This window comes from Agelaius tricolor, unplaced genomic scaffold (genome assembly GCF_023055355.1).
Source record: "Agelaius tricolor isolate 1412-34295 unplaced genomic scaffold, bAgeTri1.0.p SCAF_5, whole genome shotgun sequence".
NCBI classification, from domain to species: Eukaryota; Metazoa; Chordata; class Aves; order Passeriformes; family Icteridae; genus Agelaius; species Agelaius tricolor.
This window is the reverse complement of record NW_027269265.1, coordinates 1,335,257-1,353,095: the sequence shown is the minus strand read 5'-3', so window position 1 is coordinate 1,353,095 and position 17,839 is coordinate 1,335,257. Positions and strand designations below refer to the sequence as shown.

General features: G+C 46.0%; 1 protein-coding gene across 2 annotated transcripts in view; it reads left to right on the top strand.

Annotated features, from left to right (window-relative positions):
• Nucleotides 1–17,601, top strand: part of MDGA2 (MAM domain containing glycosylphosphatidylinositol anchor 2) — a 216,427-nt gene extending 198,826 nt beyond the window's left edge. For both annotated transcript variants that reach the window (XM_071426035.1, XM_071426036.1), the window contains 5 exons: nucleotides 3,523–3,678; nucleotides 6,730–6,888; nucleotides 10,706–10,836; nucleotides 14,880–14,985; nucleotides 15,475–17,601. In XM_071426035.1, the coding sequence (XP_071282136.1) occupies nucleotides 3,523–3,678; nucleotides 6,730–6,888; nucleotides 10,706–10,836; nucleotides 14,880–14,985; nucleotides 15,475–15,563 (641 nt within the window). In that variant the 3' untranslated portion in view covers nucleotides 15,564–17,601. The remainder of the gene's footprint in view (nucleotides 1–3,522; nucleotides 3,679–6,729; nucleotides 6,889–10,705; nucleotides 10,837–14,879; nucleotides 14,986–15,474) is intronic.
• Nucleotides 17,602–17,839: the final 238 nt, after the last annotated feature.

Sequence of the window (17,839 nt, the reverse complement as noted above, 5' to 3'; positions counted from 1 at the left end):
CCCTGAATAATAGAAGAGAGGAGATGTTCAGGAGTCGCATCCAACTTGGATTTTATGGGAATGGATGACACAAATCCCTGCTACAACGAAGGGTTTCACCTCCAGAGCAGCTTCAGCTTTTGCTCTAATTGGCAAGGAAATTATTAATGACCTGAATCCACTTCCAGAGCTGCCATGTGCCCTGACAAAAACCGCCACTCTCATTAATGTTAATTAGCACCATCGTTAGGGCCATGGCTGGAGCACCTGTTGAAGAGCTGCTGGTTCCTCCTGCTCAGCAATTAACAGCGCCAGACCATCCAGATCTATTTAAATGCTCCTACAAAAGTATGGAGCAAATCCTGAGGAGCTTTTTCCCATTTTTCTTCTTCTGTCATTTTTTAAGGAGTGTTCAGTGCCAAGAACATTTAGCACTAACCTTTTCCAAGGTATTCCACATGAAATCAATGTTTGACTATTAAATAAATGGCAAACTTTGACTCTTCTTCTTTTTCCCCCATCTGGCTTGAATATTTATTTTATTTTTTTTCTTCACCTCAGGAAAAAAATCTTTTGTTCTGCTGATGTGGAAATTCTTAATGAAGCTCTGAGGGCAGAAGACATTTATGCAGCTTTTAAGACACTGGAGGGGCAGTGCAGAAAGTGCTGAATGGCTGAAAATTCTTTCTTTTCTTCACTTTGCTCCAGGACTGGATCTGGGAATCAAAACTTTTCTCCTTCACTTAAATTTTTCCTTTTGATTTCATCCCTTTGTGTAGAAGCAGCAACTTCTGTGTTGCAGGAAGATGCAAAAGTGGAGGTGGAAGCAAAATCCACAAAATGTGGGGTAAACCAAAAGAATTTGGAGCTCAGGTGATGTAAAAAGAATTCTTGGAGAGGCACAGCTGGCACTTTGTTCAGAGAGCTTTGTTTGAGTCCTGGGACATTCCAAGAGCCTTGGCGGGGTCTTGGAATTCCCTTCCCAGTCTTGGGATGAAGATGGAGATGTCAATTGGTTGATGTCTCACCTGAAGGGTTTGGGTGCAGTCATGGAACCATCAAAGGATCAGGGACTGGTTTGGGTTGGTGGGACCTGAATCCCATCCCATCCCATCCCATCCCACTGTCCCAGGATTCTCCAAAGCCCAGTGTCCAGCCTGGCCTTGGGCACTGCCAGGGATGCAGGGGCAGCCACAGCTGCTCTGGCAATTCCAGCCCAGCCCCTCACAGGCAGGAATTCCCTCCCTGGTGCCCACAGCTGCTCCCACCATGCTGAGCTCCCAGGGATGACCAGAATCCCACATCCTGCTCAGGTCAGCAGTGAAGGAGCTGTGCTTTGGGAATGAATTCTCCTGGGGGATCTGATGATGTTGATGGATTTACTGGGAAGCCAAACCAGTCTGCTCGAGGTGCTGAGAGCCAAGGAAGTTTCTGGGAACTGCATTCCAGTGCTAACCTGGTTTTATAGGATTGTGTTTTGCACTGATGGTCCCGGAGGGGCACAGAATCCCAGGATGGATCAGGCTGGAAGGGACCACAGAGGGTCACTGGTGCCAGTCCCTGCCCAGGGCACAGGATTGTGTCCATGTGGCTCTGGAATATCCCAGGGAGGAGACTCCAGCCCCTGTCTGGGCTCTGCTCAGGGCTGGGCACTGCCCAGGGCAGGAGTTCTGCCTCCCGTGCCTGGGAATTCCTGGGATCAATCCCTGCCTGTGGCTCTGGGGCCATTGCTGGGCCTGGAGCAGAGCCTGGGCCTGCTCTGACCTCTGCACACGGGGACAGACAGGGGGACACAGGGACAGACAGGGACAGACTGGGGGACACAGAGACACATAGGGACAGCCAGGGGGGCACAGGGACAGACAGGGACACAGGGACAGACTGGGACAGACAGGGGGACAGACAGGGACAGACAGGGGGACAGACAGGGACAGATAGGGGGACACATGGGGACACCCAGGGCTGAGGCCCCTCTCAGCTGGGGCTCCTCTCCAGGCTGAGCAGCCCCAGCTCCCTCAGCCTTTCCTGGGCACGGAGATGCTCCAGCCCTTCCTCATCCTCCCATCCCTCCTCTGGACCAGATCCAGGAGCTCCAGGTCCCTCCTGTCCTGCTGATCCCAGAGCTGGACACAGCACCCCAGATGTGCCCAGGGCTGAGCAGAGGGGCAGGATCCCCCCAGTCTCCTCCCTGATCCCCCTTGGACCCCTTTGGCCTTTTGTTTCTTTGGAAAGGCGGGAGGAGAACCAGGAATATTTAGAAATCACTCTGAGTGCATCCTGTGGTTTACAGTGAAATTTCCAAGCTTATTTCTGAGCCTGCAGCATCACCTGAGTGTTGCAGCACTAAGCTCCAGGTCCCTCTTTCCTCACTGATTAACAGGGAAGCTCCAGTGGCTTAAGTGGATTTAGAGCTCCCCAAAAGCCCAAACCTGCAAACATTTATCCACCTTCTCAGTTTAACAGGGATGAACAATCCCCCGACACCGGGGGTTTGAGTTTCTCCTACCAATGAATATAAATTGCACCCCTCCAAGCTGACACTGTGTGCAGGCAGCTGCCTTCTCCCTGGAGAAGGGAGATTTCCTTCTTTTCTCAGATAAATCAATGGACTTTGCAGAAAGAGTAAACTCGGCAGGAATTGTTCATGCAGTGAAATTCAGCTTTTGCACGTTCTACTCCACAGGGCCTTGTAATGCTCTGAGTGAGAACTGAACCTCCAAGCTGGGCTTTGTTTTGGTTCTTAAATTGCAGGAGGAATTTCTCATCCCATCATCACCCAGCGGGGCAGGTCACTAGGATCACTGCACTGGGCTCTCACAATTCCATGCTGGAGAGGATCCCAGGAATCCTCCTTGGGGTTCTTGGCAATTTTTATTTTTTAGACCTATGTGTTTACCACTTTCTTCAAATACATCACAGAAATCTCAGTGAAAATCCAGGAGGTGTGTCCAGGATATGATACAGTCACCTCTCCTTCCCATATGGATTCAGATATTCCTCACAGGAATTTCTTATGATAATCTGGTGATGGGGACTCAATTCTCCTCCTGGTATCCCTCCATGTACTGCAATGTCCTGATTTTTAGACATTTCCTTCAATGAGGCTACTTTGCCTCATTTTAGCCACTTCTTCCTTTCCCATCCCTATTGAAATGAAGGATAATTTAGGAGATGCCACTTGGAGATAATGTTTACAATTTGAATAACTGCTGTCTTATATTCCTAAACCACATTAACCCACTTCCCACAATTTTCCCCAAATTTAATGTTTTATGGGAATGATTCTGTTCTCCCCGGCTTTTTAGAAATGTAAGAAGAGACAACACCTCTAAAAATCAGTGTGTAAATCTGAATATGTGAGGAGGAGCTCTACAAAAAGATATAAATGTAATTTCAATTTCACCAGCACAAATCAATGACCCTGATTTATTTTTTTGTTGAGCTTGCTGCTAAAGAAAACTGTGGATAATTGACAAGGAGTTCGAAAAATAAGAATCAGATGGCAAACCTTGGCCAGTAAATTCCTGTTATTTGTTTTGTCAGGAGAGTTCCACTGTGGCTTTGAGGATGGGAACATTTGCCTTTTCACTCAAGACGACACCGACAACTTTGACTGGACAAAACAAAGCACTGCCACGAGGGACACGAAATACACGCCCAACACGGGGCCCAACGCCGACCGCACCGGCTCCAAGGAGGGTAAGATCCAGCAGTGAGGAATGTGGGATAAGGGAACTGTCCAGGACAGGCACCTCAGCCCTTTCCTGGTCATGGAATCCCAGATGGATTGGGATGGGAAAGGATTCAAGTTCATCTTTTCTCACCCCTGCCATGGCAGGGACACAGAATCACAGAATCACAAGTTTGGAAGAGACCTTCAAGGTCATCGAGTCCAACCTGTTCCCTGACACCCCAACTCAGCCCTGGCACTGAGTGCCTCATCCAGGCTTTGTTAAACACCTCCCTGGGCAGAACATTCCAGAACTTTATCACCCTTTCTGTGAAAAACTTTTTCCACTGTCCCAGGCTGCTCCAAGCCCCCAGTGTCCAGCCTGGCCTTGGGCACTGCCAGGGATCCAGGGGCAGCCACAGCTACTCTGGCAATTCCAGCCCAGCCAGGAATTCCCAGTTCCCAATCTCCCACCCATCCCTGCCCTCTGGCACTGGGAGCCATTCCCTGGCTCCTGTCCCTCCATCCCTTGTCCCCAGTCCTTCTCCAGCTCTCCTGGAGCCCCTTTAGGCCCTGGAAAGTTCTTTAAGTTCAGACCAAGATCCTTCAAGGACTTCCAGAAGGAATCACCAGTGCTGAAGAGTGACAGGTCCCAAAGCACAACCCCTGACAGTGCCATTCCCACCTTGCCTCATTTTTATTGTGCCATTTTCAAAGTGATTCCCTTTACATTAAAATCTAGTGGGGCAATCTGGCTCATCTTAAAATATTCTCCTGCTTTACGTCATTTAAATTCTCCCTTGAGCTCTCTCAGCCCGTCACAATGAGGGGATTTTGCCCCATTTTTGCTCTAGCTATTGTTCAAATGTGCAATTTTCAATCTGCTGCCCCTGTTAACGTGTGCTCCTGACTGCAGTGAGGATTTGCATTTGAAAAAAAAATCCAGCACATCGAGCTGAATTTATCCAGACCTGCAGTAATTCCTGCTATTTTATTGTGTGCACTTCCAAAGGGGAAAAATTCATCCTGCACCACTTTAATTTGGTTGGATTAATTCAATAATATCTCTGTGGTTGGCACTTCCAGGAATGAAATAAATGGATATTGTCTTCTCTGGGATTGACATGGCAAGTTGAAAATATTCCTTGAAAAGTTTCCATCCTGATATTTTCCCTCTATTTTACAAGTCATGTTTCCAGGGACAAATTCCCCCTCAGGACTGAAGGCTGAACCCCCTCAGATTTTCTGCAAAGGTTCATCAGTTTGGAGATGATTTCCAGCACTGGCCTGCTTCCTGGATTTTAGTTTTCAGGGAAAACACGGCTTTGGAGCAGCTTTTAGAAACACAGAGGCTTCATGTAGGAAAAAATGAGTCCCAGAAATGACATGGTGGGAGATGGAAGTGAGAACTTTATCAGCATGCTTGATAATTCCAAGGTGTTTCTGCATTTATCTGTGTTGGATGTTGAGGGCCTCATCCCAAGGATTCCTCTTTGGATTTTTCCAGGTTTTTATGTGTACGTTGAGATGTCCCAGGTGTTGAGGGCCTCATCCTAAGGATTTCCATCTGTGTTGAATGTTGAAGGCCTCCTCCCAATAATTTCCTTTTCGATTTTTCCAGATCTTCCAGTGTACATTGAGATACCCAGCTGCTGAAGGCCTCATCCCAATGATTTTATTTTGGATTTTTCCAGGTTTTTATGCCTACATTGAGATGTCCCAGGTGTTGAGGGCCTCATGCTAAGGATTTTCTTCTGTGTTGGGTTTTGAAGGCCTCATCCTAAGGCTTTCCCTTTGGATTTTCCCAGGTTTTTACATGTACATCAAGTCATCCCAGGTGCTGAGGGCCTCATCCCAATGATTTCTCTTTGGATTTTCCCAGGTTTTCATATGTACATCGAGATGTCCTGGATGTTGAGGGCCTCATCCCAGTGATTTCCTTTTGGATTTTCCCAGGTTTTCACATGTACATCAAGATGTCCCAGGTGTTGAGGGCCTCATCCTAATGATTTTCTTCTGTGTAGGGTGCTGAAGGCCTCATCCTAAGGGTTTCCTGTTGGATTTTCCCAGGTTTTCACATGTACACAGATGTTGAAGGCCTCATCCCATTGGATGATTCTAAGGATTTCATTTCATTTCATCCTAAGGATTTCCATTTGGATTTTTCCAGGTTTTCACATGGATATCAAGACGTCCTGGGTGTTGAGGGCCTCATGCTATGGATTTCCATCTGTGTTGGATGTTGAGGGCCTCATCCCAATGGTTTCCCTTTGGATTTTTCCAGGTTTTACATGTACATTGAGCAATCCCAGGTGTTAAGGGCCTCATTCCAGGTTTTCACATGTACACAAGCATTGAGGGCCTCATCCCCAATGATTTCCCATGAGATTTTCCCAGGTTTTTACACGTACATCAAGACATCTCAGGTGTTAAAGGCCTTATCCCAATGGTTTCCCTTTGGATTTTACCAGGTTTTTACATGTACACAGATGTTGAAGGCCTCATCCCAATGGTTTCCCTTTGGATTATTCCAGGGTTTTCCATGTACATCAAGAAGTCCTGAGTGTTGAGGGCCTCATGCTATGGATTTCCATCTGTGTTGGGTGCTGGGAGCCTCATCCCAACGATTTCCCTTTGGATTTTTCCAGGTTTTTACATGTACATCAAGACATCCTGGGTGTTGAGGGCTTCATCCTAAGGATTTCCCTTTAGATTTTTCCAGGTTTTTCAATGTACATTGAGTGATCCCAAGTGTTAAGTGCCTCATTCCAGGTTTTCACACGTACAAAGGTGTTGAAGGCCTCATCCCAACAGTTTCTCTTTGGATTTTCCCAGGTTTTCACATGTACAAAGGTGTTGAAGGCCAATGGTTTCCCTTTGGATTTTTCCAGGTTTTTACATGCATACAGGTGTTGAAGGCCTCATCCCAATGATTTCCCTTTGGATTTTCCCAGGTTTTCACATGTACACAGATGATGAAGGCCTCATCCCAACGGTTTCCCTTTGGGTTTTCCCAGGTTTTCACATGTACAAAGGTGTTGAAGGCCTCATCCCAACGATTTCCCTTTGGGTTTTCCCAGGTTTTTACATGTACATCGAGACGTCCCGGCCCAGGCTGGAGGGGGAGAAGGCCCGACTCGTCAGTCCTGTTTTCAGCGTCGCTCCCAAAAATCCCTACGGAGCCACCAACACGGCCTACTGCTTCAGCTTCTACTATCACATGTATGGACAGCACATAGGTGAGAGAAAGCCAATTCCTCTGGGAAAAATAGCTGGAAAAAATTCCTCTTGTTTGAAGGAAAATCATGGGAAGAGTGCCAGTTCCTCCGAGAGCCTGGCATAACTCAGGGAGGTGCTTGAGGGCATCCAAATCATCTGTTTTCCACTAATCAGGGATTTGTAGGAAGGAGGAATTTCCCTCTTACAGCTGGGAACTGTTTCCTGCACGAGTGAGGTTTTGGGCAGGGAATTGCATGGGAATCCCATTGATCTGAATGGGAACTTTAGAGCCTGGAAAGGGAAAAGTTGATTTTAACAAGGGTTTTTTTTCTGATTCTAACGGGATGTTTTAGGCCTTCCTGACTGAATTCAGGATCAGGTTGGGAGCACCTGCATTTCTTAGGTGTTTCCTGTGGAAAAGTCATGGAAAATTTGCTCAAAACCTGCAAGAATCTGAATATTCAATGGATATCTGTAAGTGTTCTAGGTATTTCTGATGGATTCAGGATCAGGCAAGGAGCAGCAGCACTCCTCATGCATTTCCCATGGAAAACACATGGAAAACTTGCTGCAAAGCCACAGGTATTTGGATTTTCAAGGAGTATCTGTGAGTGTTTTCAGCATTTCTGACTGGGTTCCATATCAGGCAGGGAGCAGCAGCACTCCTCATGTATTTCCCATGGAAAAGTCATGGAAAATTGGTTCAAAGCTGCGGGAATGTAGATTTTCAAAGGGTATCTGTGAGTGTTGTGGGTGTTCCTGACTAAATTCAGGATCAGGCAGGGAGCAGCAGCATTCCTCAGGTGTTTCTTGTGGAAAAACCATGGAGAATTTGCTCACAAACTGCAGTAATACAGATTTTCAAGGAGTAAGTTTGAGTGTTTTTGGCATTCCTGACTAGATTCAGTATGAGGCAGGGAGCAGCTACATTCCTCTTGTATTTCCCATGGAAAAGTAATAGAAAATTTGTTCAAAAGCTGCAGGAATGTAGATTTTCAAAAGATACCTGTGAGTATTTTAGATGACTGGATTCAGGATCAGGCAGGGAGCAGCAGCCTTCCTTTGGTGTTTCCTGTGGAAAAGTCATGGAGAATTTGCTCAAAAGCTGCAGAAATGTGGATTTTCAAGGAGCATCTGTGAGTGTTTTAGGCACTCCTGATGGATTCAGGATCAGGCAGGCAGCAGCAGCACTCCTCATGTATTTCTTGTGGAAAAGCCATGGGGAAATTGTTCACAGACTGCAGGAATACAGATTTTCAAGGAGTAAGTTTGAGTGGTTTTGGCATTCCTGACTGGATTCAGGATCAGGCAGGGAGCTGCAACATTCCTCATACATTTCCCATGGAAAAGTCATGGCAAATTTGCTCTAAAGCCACAGGAATTTGGATTTTCAAGGAGTATCTGTGAGTGTTTTAGGCATTCTTGATGGATTTGGGATCAGGCAGGGATACATTCCTCATGTGTTTCCTGTGGAAAAGTCATGAAAAATTTGCTCACACACTGCAGGAATTTGAATTTTCAAAGGGTACCTGCCAGTCTTTTTAGTCCTGCCTCTTTCAACACCCACATTTAATTTCTTTTTGTGATATGAAAAAAAAAAAAAAAAAAAAAAAAAAAAAAAAAAGAAGTGGGAAAATATAAAAGCCCAAACAACAAAAAATCCAATATTTGGAAGGCCTTTGCGGGTTTCTTGGTGCTCCCAGTGTGCCAGGAGTTTTTCCAATGTCAAAGTGACCTGGTTTGATGTATTTTTATCTCTATTCCAAGGGCAAACCCATCCTCCCAGAGAGTTCTGGTGCTTGCTTTGTCCGAGCTCCCCCTGCCCCCAGGCAGAGCTCAGATTTTAAGCAGAGCAGACAAGAGCACTCAGGTTATTTTTTTTTTTTGTCTCTGTGCTGCAGGAAGGTGGATGCAGCTCCAGGTTGGAATTCTCCTGGCTCTGTGCTGGGTTTTTTATTGGAAGGAAAGGATTCAGCCACTCCATGCTGAGAAAAAATATAGAAATTGCAATATCCGGTCATATTCTGGTCGTTTATTTATGGGGAATTATGAAGAACAAATTACAAACATCAAGGGTCAAAGAGTGTTTCTGTATTCTAAAAGTTAAAAAGTATTCTAAAAGTTTTATTCTACTTCTTATTATTCTTCCTTTAAAGTACTATTAATAAATTTTTGTTTTTACCCTTTTAAAGTTTTAAACCTACTTTACCTTTCTCCTAATCCTGCCTCACAGCAAAAGTAAATAAATTAGCAATTAACCAACACTAAACCCCCCACACTCATTAATACAGTAACCAAAAAAACCTTAAATGAACAAACCAAAACCACTACACACATAAATATAGACATGAATATAAACAAATATAAAATAAATTAAAATAAATAAATTATAAATAATATATATAAAAATAAAAATAAATATCTATAAAATAAATATAAATATTTGGAGGAGGGATGAGGCCGAGCAACATTCCCAGCCCTGCTCCAAACACCTGGGCTGGGCTAAAGGAATCCCTTTGCAATCCCTTTGTGGTTTAGGTTTTTCCCTGCTTTGTGTGGAGGCAGAGCCAGACTTTCCTCTCCAGATCCCATTTCCTTTGTGCCCATTCCCTGCATTCCAGGTGGGATCACAGAGCTGCTCCTCATTCTCCCTTCCCAGCTCCTTCAGGGAAGATGGATGGTCCCGTTCCAATCCCATTGCAATCCCATTCCAATCCCATTCCAGTCCCATTACAATCCCACTCCAGTCCCAGTCCAATCCCACTCCAGTCCCATTCCAGTCCCACTCCAGTCCCATTCCAGTCCCATTCCAGTCCCATTCCAATCCCACTCCAGTCCCATTCCAGTCCCATTCCAGTCCCATTCTCTCCCCCTGGTGAAAAGGCCATCAGGGGAATATTTCCTCCATTAAATCTCCAGCCTGATGTTTTCCAAGGCTCCAAGTTTGACTTTTGCTGGAAACAAGAACTGTTCCAGAGCAGGTGCAGCTGCCTCAGATCTGGGAGCTTTCCTTGGAATTTTTGGGATCTGCTGTGCCAGGCATCCCAAAAATGCTGCTCCTGTGGGAATTTGGCTGTCTGAAAGTCTCAGATTAGGAGAAATACACTGAATTTACAGACCACAAAGAGGCCCCACTGCCCCACACACCTGCAGGCAACCGCGGTGGCAAATAAGACCAAACCCCCAAATCCTGTGAATTAATGAACCCAGAGAAATGAAATTTGTTATTTTTCTGTGCACCAAGAGAATCTGGTTCTGTTCACGCCTGCATTTTTGACCCTGGTGTCCCAAGTGTCTGTGCTGGCACCGGTTACTTACTGGTGGGCAAAGGTGCAGCTCTGGGGGGTTTTCCTGCACAGGGAGAGATTTTTCAGGTTTTTTTGAACTCAGAGGATGTTGTTGTCCTCCAGAAATATTCCCAAGGGCATCAGGTCTCTCCCTGAGATGGATCTGCCGGGTTCTGGGGAGCTCCAGGAGTTCAGCAATGGGCAGAGGAAAGCTGGCAGGAAACGAGCAAGAACTCAGCACAAAAGAACCAAATTGCTGATTTTGCCCTGGATAAGGAGGTCTAATGCCAATTTCTTGCTCTAAACCACAGAAAATTCCTTTTTGCCTGTTTTCCCTGGAATTCTCATGCCTTGCCTGAGCTGCAGGATGGGTGCTCAGTTCCCCTCTGCTGGGAGCTCCCATCACCACTTCCCGGCATTCCTGAATTTAAAAGGTTTGGAATTTACAGCAGGAAATTTCCACACCTCAAATCCAAGGAAAACAGGCGAGGAGGGTGCTGCAGCATCCAGGCAGAGCCTTCCCAACTCCAGCTCTCCTTCTGTTTTCCAGGAAGTTTGAATGTTTACCTGAGGCTCAAAGGCCAGACTGCCATAGAAAACCCCTTGTGGTCCTCGAGTGGGAATAAGGGACAGCACTGGAACCAAGCCCGGGTGAACATCAACCCCCCCACCTCATTCCAGGTAAGGCTGGCACCTCCAGGAACTGGGAATTCAGGGCTGGGAGGGAGATTGGGAATATTGACCCTTTTCTTTGGGATTTCCCAGCTCTGGAGGCTGCTCATGGACAGATCATTGCTTTCCTTGAGCACCACGGGGCTTAATAATGCTTGAGCTCAAAACACTTTCCAGCTTCCCAAAGATGCTGGGAGTGATTCCAGCAGGTTTTGATTTCAGATTAGCAAGTGGAATATAAAATCATGTGCTAGGAGAAATTACTTAGGGCGCCTGTGTTAGAGGCTTTTGGAAATACTTGGATTTTCTGTGGGAAATGAATGGTCTGGGAGCCTGACACACAGAGGGCTGTGACAGGTTTTTCACACATTTCCTGCTGGGGTTGACAGGGAGGTGCTGATGGACCTTTAGGGGCAGTTCCCAGGCACACTGGAACACTCCCAAAAAAGCAGCTGCTGCCAGCAGGTCCTGCTGTGGGTGAGGCTGGGAATGCCCTCAGGGAATGTGGGAGTCACGAGCCATGCCCTGAGTGCAGGGCTCTCCTCTGAGCCCTCTCTGTCACTTCCAGCTTTCCTAGGGGAGAAAATGTATTTTTGGGAAAAAGTTACAGGCTGGTTTGGGTTTGAAGTGACCTTGAATCCCATCCCATTAAATGCCATCCCATTAAATCCCATCTCATTCAATCCCATCCCATTAAATGTCATCTCATTCAATCCTATTCCATTCAATCCTATTCCATTCCATCCCATCCCATCCCATCCCATTCAGTTCCATCACATTCAATCCCATCTCATTCAATCCCATTCCATTCAGTCCCATCCCATTCAGTCCCATCCCATTCCATCCCTATCCTATTCCACACCTCCCACTATCCCAGGGTGCTCCAAGTCTCAGTGTCCAACCTGGCCTTGGAAGATTCCTTCAGTGCAAATCCAAACTGCTCTTCTAAAAATTTGCATTAAGTTCCACTTCCTTCATTTTCAGGGAATTCCTGATCCTGACCCTTTGTTTTTATTTCCATGCATGAGAGGCATTGGCAGGAGAGAAATGGTTCAGTCTGTGGGATTGCAGAGCAATTCCAAGGATGGGAATTAGAGGAAAATTGAGGGAGAGGGAGATGTGAAATACAGTGGGACATGAGAGAGCTGGGAATGCTCCCCTGGAGGAGGGAAGGGTTCAGGAAAACCTCAGAGCCCCTGGCAGGGCCTGAAGGGGCTCCAGGAGAGCTGGAGAGGGACTGGGGACAAGGGATGGAGGGACAGGAGCCAGGGAATGGCTCCCAGTGCCAGAGGGCAGGGATGGGTGGGAGATTGGGAATTGGGAATTCCTGGCTGGGCTGGAATTGCCAGAGCAGCTGTGGCTGCCCTGGATCCCTGGCAGTGCCCAAGGCCAGGCTGGACACTGGGACACCCTGGGACAGTGGGAGGTGTTCCAGGCTGGGAGTCTGGGAGGTTTGATGGGAACAAAGAGTCAGGAATGGGGAGAAGAGGAATTGCAGAGCTCAGGAACACTCAGAGCCCGGGCCAGGCACAGAAAATCAGAGCGGTTGAGTTTTTCATTGGTGAAGTTGAGATAAATCCAAGAATTCTGAAGAGCGAAGGAGAAAGAAGTGATTTAATGTCTGAACATAATAAATGGCCTGGGAAAGGGAAGGGAGAGATGGATTTGAGGGGGTTTTGGAGACCTGGGAAGGGCTTTAGAAAATCAGGGAAGAATCAAAGCCTTGGGCAGGGAAATGCAAAGGATTTGGCAGCAGCAATCCAGAGGAGTGGAGGAGGGAGATTCCAGAGGGAAGCTCCTCTCCTTGGCTGCTTTTCACCTTTTACATTGTTGTGTTTAAAGGTTTCAGCATAAAATAAATGTAAAGCTCTGACCAAATATAACAAATAAATGTCAGAACTCTTGGAGCCTTAAATTATCTTTTTTTTTTCTAGCATCTCTTGCATCACAGCAAATTTTATTTTTCATTTAGGAGTGTAAGTAGGAAGGAATATAAAGCTCCAAGTTAAATTTAAGGAGAGGGAATTGAAGTGAATCTTTGCAGTAAAACACTGCAGTGACATGAAAATTAAAACTTTTTATAGGGTAATTTATAGGGGTAGAAGATTTTATACCTTGTCAGTCCCTGTGATATAGAACAAAGCTTTTGTCATGAGGATCTGGAAGGACTGCAGTGCTTTAAATCTCAAAAAAGTGCATAAATCTATCTCAGATATTCAGTATTTTTAAAGAATGAACACCCCAAAAATAGAGTACCCCAAAAAGAGAGGGACATGTTGGTTCTGTCATCCAGAAAAATGTCAATTTTAGTTCTGATTTGTGCATCAGGACATGGTGATGGTATGGATGATTGGGATTTGATTTATTGCTAATTTAGGATCTAAATATTGCAGTATCCAAATAAAAATTCCGGGATTTATCACAAAGTATTGGGAATAGCAGGTCTCCTGTTTGGGTCGGTGCCACCCCCTCCTTGTGGGGCTCAGCCCACCCAGATTTGGTCACTTTGTGTCCAAAATATTCCAACATCAGCAGGATGGGCTGGGAACACCCAGGGTTTGCAGCCCTTGGCCCTGCAGGATTCCCAATCCCAAATCACAAAACTCTTGTGGAGCTTCTTGGGGATTTATCCCCGTGTTTGAATGATCTCAGAGCTTTCACTCCCCCATCCAAAAGGGAATATTCCCAATTTTCAGGCTGGAGGTGTCCCTGACAGGGGGGATATCAGGAGACCAGTTTGTCCCAGTTTGTCCCAGTTTGCCCCAGTTTGCCCAGTCTCCAGCAGCATTTTAACCCCTTTTTCAGGTCGATGTGCACCAAACTGAGCCCTCTCAGCTCCCCACTTTTGGGGGCATTAATGACACCCTGAAGCCCCTCCTGCACCCCCCACCTGGTGGGATTGTCCTGGGACACCCCAAGTGCCAGCAGGGAAAGGGAGCAGGGTGAGGGGGGCACACAAGGGAGGGTGAAAATCTGCCTGAAATTCTGTGGAAAAGTCAGAGAATCCCACACCGGTTTGGGATGGAAGGGATTAAAAATCGGTTTATTCCACCCCTGCCATGGGCACAGACACCTTCCACATCCCAGGCTGCTCCAAGCCCTGTCCAACCTGGCCTTGGACACTGCCAGGGGTGAGGCAGAAGCTGAATGCCCTCAAAACACTCAGGATTGGCTTTTTAGGATCATAATTCCATTCCATTAAGAGCAGAGTGACCTTTCCTGTACCCCCTATTCTCCGGTTTGATGCAGTGTTTTTAACAACAGCTGTCCAAAAGCGTAATGGGGTTGGTTTGGTTTTTTTTTCAGGATACTGATAGGGAATTCTGCTCAATTGGCACCTCCTGCCATCGCTGGGAGCTGCAGGCTGGCTTCTGCTCCATGCCCTGCCAACTCCTGTGCTGTGATTTGTTCTGAGCGTGGAGCAACCCCTCTCTGAGGGCCACCAAAATCGCTGCCAAATGCAGCTTTTAATTAAATGCTGCCTGTTGTGTTTGGACAGAGCCCTTTAGGCTGGAAATTGTTTTCCATTGTCAGGAAAAATTGGACTTTCAACTCCACTGATTGGTGTTGTTCCTGCTGCCAAGGAGCAGGGGCTGGATTTTGGGGGAGGAGAGGTTTTCCTCTCGAGATCCAGGCACGATTTCCTCTTCCAGCAGTTTGGTTTCAGACAAGGAATATTGGAGAGAAAAGTGCCAACAGGACTTGAAAATCCCAGTCATCCACTCAGCAGAGGATGAAGTTCATCTAAAATTGCAATAAAGTCTCTCACTGTGATAAAACTCATCCCAATTCCTCTGAAAAAAACATTCCTAGATGGAATCAAAGCTTCCAAACCTGATGAGAACCCACATGTTGGGAAAAAATAGATCCTAGCATGGAATTTACTTCCACAGTCTGAAATTAGACTCTTGAATGTCTTAATTTTAATAAAGTCCCTTCTTTTTGTGCTGGTTTCGATTTTAGGATCTGATCTTCTGGACATTTTTTTATTCGTCCCCCTTTGCTCCGCTGGATGTTTTTCATTTACCACCCTCTGATCTTCTTTTTCCCAGCTCATCTTTGAAGGGATCCGTGGCCCTGGAATCGAAGGGGACATTGCTATTGACGACGTGTCCATTGTGGAAGGAGAGTGTATGAAATCAGACCAACCGGCCAACAGTGAGTGCCTCCTCCCCACAAGTTCCTTCCCATCTTTCCCCTTCCCAAACGGATCTTTTCCAGCAGAACAATCCCTGCTTTGGGGTCAGCTGGAGGGTTTAAAGTGGAATGTTGTCCTGGGGAATGCTTTGCTCAGATGCTGGATGGGTGCGAGGCAGAGGTGAGAGTGGTGGGTGAGGCTGGGCTGGATTTGAGGTACTCAGGCGGGTAAAACAACATCAAAACAGTGCCCAGGGGGCCCAAACAGCATGGAACCCATGGAAATCACTGCTGTGATTCCCTGGGGGCTCTGTCTCACCCCTCCACCCTGTGTGTGCATTAAAACAGAGCCAACCACGCAGCCAGGTGGATTTTCATCCCAGTTCCTGCCCTGTCCCATTGGTGAGGGTTGTCCTTGTCTCCTCACGGTGGGAGGTGACTTTGGAACACTGTAGTAATGCTGAAGGGATGCGGGCACCTCTTCAATTCTATTTTCTCCCCTTTTTGTAGATCTACGATCAGGTGCTGTTGGGCCATTAGCACATATACGACTTCTCCCACTCCTCATCCTCATGTCTGTCTTAAGTCATCAGAGGTGACCTTATCCTGGCAGAGGCTACAAGAGATTCACCAGGCACTGGCATGAAGAAAGAGTCTTTGTAAAATGGACATTTCCAAACAAACTACCAAAGATTCCTCCACTGACTGACTCGAAAGTTAAATAAATACGTAAATAAATAATTTAAAAATTTAAAAAAAAAAGCAGATTAAGAAAGCACTGGGGACTTGAAAAGGCATCACGGGAGTGGAACTCACTAAGAACCAAGCTTGAGACCGAGATCTGGCCTAAGTAAGGAAGAGACCTTCAGGTGCTTTTGTGGTCACTGATGAATTCAGCATCATCTGGTTGAACTCTCGGCAAAGAGCTCTAGAAACCCTTGTCAAAGCACAAAGTCATGGCTGGTTTTGTTTCAAATGAATCGTTTGCTTGTTACCATGGAAACCGAATGGCCTGCCAAAAAAAAAAAAAAAGAGGAAGGAGAGAGAGAGAGAGGAAATACAAACACAGAGAGAGAGAGAGAAACACCTCACTGTAAACAGGGTACGTGAAGAGCTGGCGTTCATTTTCCCTTCCCGAAGGTTTTTAGCGTAGAGTTAAACAAATGTCGGCCCTTTCTACTTCGGCTGTCACCTCCCCTCGAGGACAACCCGGAATCGGAGCTGTTTGCAGACATTCCCGTTTCATTCCTCACGGCTCTGCTTGGTGACTGTGTGCTGTCTCCTTTTGCATGCATTCCCACCCAGGACGTGCCACCTGGGCTTACATTTGTCACAGGCTTCACTGGGAGTTTGCTTGCGGCCGCTGGAAGATCCCTCTCCCCTCCCCACTGGAGTCATCAGCTCTACGGAAGTGAAGAAACCAAACCACCGTCTTTTATAAATTGCCATGGAAACCAAGTGCCTTCAATGAAACAAGCCTGATTTAAAAAAAAAAACAAAAAACAAAAAACAAAAAACAAAAAAACAAAAAACCGAACAAAATATATATATATATATATAAATATATATATATAAAAAATAAAAAAAATTATAATAAATGTAATAATGATGATTTCGACGCGGAAGCTTTGCACCGCTGAAAACGTGGGCTGTGCAAAGTCTTTTCTAAACAAACTCTGGAGCCTGGGTGTGCAGGCAAGGAGACGGAGCCGCTTCTGGAGAAGGATGGATGGACCTAAGCTGCTGTGGAAAGCCTTTGGGATGAGATCCGTGCTGTGTGACCTTGCAGACAGCCATGGCCTTTCAGCTTCTTATCCATTCGAAACAGCTCCCGGCGGTGCTGCCCGTGGGTGTGGCACCTTTTGTTGTCGTCGTCGTCGTCGTTTCAGGTTCTCCAGTGGGTCAACCAGAGGAACAAAGGTGGTTCAGACACACACTTGGTGCAGAAGGTGGTGAAACACAGGATGATTTTCTTACTCTCCCCCTCCGTTGGGACGGCTCCCGACATCTGGAGCTCCGGACGCTCCGAGGGGGCTCTGCCTCTGCCCCGGAGCCAGACTCGGTGCAGAGGGTGAAAGATTATTTTGTTATTGTAGCGAAATTCAAAAAACAAACAAACAAAAAGTAAAAAAAAAAAAAAAAAAAAATCCACTTTTACAAGGAAAAAAAAAAAAATAAAAGCTGTACAAAATGGGTTCAAGCTACCCGAACACGTGCCGGTTTTCCACTGCATTGTAAAGTTCCCTTCCAGTTGGTTATGAAATTTGAAGACCTTTTTCCTTAAATTAGCTCAGCTTTTAACTTCATTTAAAAAAAAAAAAAAGACTTTTGTCTAAAGAAGAGTATTATTATTATTATAATTATAATAATTATTATTATTATTCTGTGTTCTCTCGACACCCTAGGATTAAAAGCAAAACCTGATATGCAAATAATTGGAGTACAAATGTGAAAACAAACAAAAGAGGAGTATAATAATTGCAAATATGAGTATAAAAAGCACAACGAGATGCAGTAAAACAATGACAAGGCTTGATTTTTTTTATTCTGTAGAGAAATGTTTGTGCAAATTCAGTAATTCCACTGAAGAGATAATTTTCCAGCTCTGTTCAATAAAGCCTCTTTCCAGGTAAGGCAGCCCTGTGGTGCGTGTGTTTGTTGAGATGCTGGCAGGGCTTTCCTTGGTCAGCTGGTGTCAGCTGGAGCTGTACTGGTCCATACTGGTGGCACTCGGGGGCTGGAGCATTCCCAGGATGCTCTTGGCTCGCTGGTTTTTAGGCATTTTTGGTGTCTTTAAGTTCCTGTGCTTGGAAAACGGTGGGAGCTCCAAGTCAGGACATTTTCAGAGAATCCCAGGATGGTTTAGGTTGGAAGG